This window comes from Osmerus eperlanus, chromosome 16 (assembly GCF_963692335.1).
Source record: "Osmerus eperlanus chromosome 16, fOsmEpe2.1, whole genome shotgun sequence".
Lineage (NCBI taxonomy): Eukaryota > Metazoa > Chordata > Actinopteri > Osmeriformes > Osmeridae > Osmerus > Osmerus eperlanus.
This window is the reverse complement of record NC_085033.1, coordinates 14720519-14723487: the sequence shown is the minus strand read 5'-3', so window position 1 is coordinate 14723487 and position 2969 is coordinate 14720519. Positions and strand designations below refer to the sequence as shown.

General features: G+C 40.8%; 1 protein-coding gene across 1 annotated transcript in view; it reads left to right on the top strand.

Moving 5' to 3' along the window:
• The first annotated feature begins 2701 nt into the window (after positions 1-2701).
• The window catches only part of LOC134037064 (C-C motif chemokine 20-like), a 2431-nt gene continuing 2163 nt past the window's right edge, over positions 2702-2969 (top strand). The window contains exon 1 of the mRNA XM_062482357.1: positions 2702-2969. This exon is cut by the window's right edge and continues 77 nt beyond it. Coding sequence (XP_062338341.1) covers positions 2968-2969 — 2 coding nt within the window. The 5' untranslated portion in view covers positions 2702-2967.

The following is a 2969-nucleotide window of genomic DNA, read 5'->3' as shown; positions in this document are numbered from 1 at the left end:
AATCTCATATTTGATTTAAAAAAAATACGTTAGATCAAACATTCACAGGTTCTCTGGATCTCCTGACATTCTAGTCAGAACGATTGGTTTAAATCTTTCTGAGGGTGGCAACCATTTGTGGGCAACAATAGGTTTTTGGGTCAGGTAAAAAGGGAAATTTCACCCTGATTCAAGAATATACAGTCATGTCAGCAAAATACAAATAAAGGAAGTTCATAAGAATTCATAATGAGGTCCCTTTATAACCTTTGTTCCCTAAAACATTTACGTACTACAAAGTAAACACCAGTTGCAAGAATAGATGAACCATAGGTTATTCCCCCCACTTCTACCTAGCACTTAACTTATAACCAGCTTTACATATATGTTGATTATTTCATTAATAGTTTTTTCTTTTCATATTTTCATATGAAGAGGCGGTGTGATTCAAAATGAAACCTGTTGTTCACTTGACCCAGGAAAAAACAGTCAAGTACCCCAATGATAAAACCACGTTAGATTCAAGAGTTCTTTGATTTCTATAAATGTGCCCTCCAGTCAACCCAGGAGATGAACATGATTATGAGATACTGCTGTTATTGTAGGTCATTGGGGTTGGAAACATTTGTGGTGCTTTTCATGGTATTTGCAGTACGATGACATGACGAAGGAGGAATTGAGCAAGCCTTTGTCGTGACCTATTTAGTTATCTCAGAACCCCCTTTCCCCTGCTTCTCAGGGTTTGGGTTTGGTGGAGCTGCACTGACCTAGAAAACAACAAGCGTTCCACCGCAACAGAACCATCACAGAACACTGCACATCTCATTGTCATTAATATCTCAAATCTGAGTCTCATGAACACACACACATACACACACCTACACACAGATACACACACATACACAAAGACATACACACACAAGCACAGAAACACATGCCCGATATTCAATTAATGTTAACACTTGAGATCCAGGTTGAGTAATTAACATAGTATTGGTCAGGGCTAGTGTTATCCGAATCAGAATTTGCTTTATTCACCATGTTAGTTTACACAAACAAGGAATTTACTGTGGCAGGAAGGTGCATACGATAAACATAAGAATATTAAATAGAAAAAGTACAAAAAGTACAACAGTCTAAATCATTCTGAATTAATACTATACAATCGTAAGATTAGATAAGTGTAAGGTAATAAGACCCTACATAAATATGTGTTAATAATACTTACTAAGGCATAATTAAATATTGACTGATTCTTGTCACGAACACCTGAATATAAAGCATTGCCTGTTAAACTGTTATTAAGTATATAATGAGTTTATTGAAATGCATACACTCACATGCACAACCATACACAGACATATACACATGTACATACATGCACACACACACACATAGACAGTGAGGCTTGTTAAATGTTGTAGATATCAGATTTCTATCAGCTATGTAAAGCAGTGAGATGTGTCTGCTCGTGTGCGAGGCCTCCGGTTGGCCCGAATAACCCTCCACCACAGACACAACCCTCCACCACAGACACAAGGTGTACAGTGTGACTGCATAGTCCCTGAACTCTAGTATTCACGTGTATGTCCATCTTTCTACGTGTACATAACAACATATTTCAAAGTAATACATCATAAACCTTTCTACTCAGTCTGATTTGATCAAAAGCAACATGCAGGGGGGATTTGAACCTGAGGTATCTTAATCTTCCCTCAACTGCCCGACCACTAAGCTTTAACCGTAACGCATCAACAAATACTGAATAAGCAAACTTTGCCAAACACAAATGTGTGTCACTGAAAACACAGTGGCAATAACTGTATATTAGATACTTTTGTAGTGAACAAGAATATGCTAACTTTGCTTAGTCCTTGAACTCTACTGGTTTGACGAGATTTTATTCTACTCGACTCAACTCTGCTCTGTTGTACTCTTCTGTACCTTTCCAGTCTGATGTTTAACTGACATCATACACCTTGATGTCTACATGTTTAACTGACATCATACACCTTGATGTCTACTTGTTTAACTGACATCATACACGTTGATTGACAGCATGTCGCTTTGGACAGAAGCATCTGGTGAATTTATAAAAGTGTAAAAATTCCAGTTTTGAGCTCAGGGCTCCATGAGGAGTGACAGGGATAGTACAGGGACTGTCTCCGTGGTGACCGCTGTCTCCGTGGTGACGAGGTGGTTCCTCCCTAATGAAATACCATACCACAACTTCTGATTTACAATCTATATAACATATCATGTAAATGTATTTACATGCTATACTTTATTTCAGTGGTTCTCAAACCTGTCCTCAAGGACCACCTGTCCTGCATGTTTGAGATGTTTCCCTGCTCCAACACACCTGATTCAAATAAATGGGTCGTTATCTATCTGTAGAAGCCTGGTAACGACCATTCATTTGAATCAGGTGTGTTACAGTATATTGGATGACACACACACCCACACACTAAACACACCCACACACACCCACACACTAAACACACCCACACACACCCACACAAAACATATGCACACAGACACTAAATACACACACAAACACACACCATTATACAGACACAGCCCACGTTGCCTCACAGCGAACAGGCAGCATCTCTGTTCTGTAGCATTCCTCAAGCCTGTTCCTGTTTTTCCCTCCCACGCCGTGGAAAGTGGCGGGGAATTTTTCTCTCCCATGGTGCACTGCTTCAGCAGGCGGCGTAAGCATCGGAAACCCCAAAGAGGAAGTTTCCAGCTTCTCTCCACCAGCTGCCGTGGGGGCGCTATATAACCTGCTCACTCAGGACCCGAGAGACACTCCTCTACTGCACCTGAAGACAACACTCACAGACAGACAGGCTGACATCCAGACAGGCTGATAGACGGACAGGCTGAGAGACAGACAGGCTGATAGATAGACAGACAGGCTGATAGACAGACAGACGAAGGGCAGCTCAACAGTCCTCCATCCCCAACTCTCAGAAGAAGAAGAT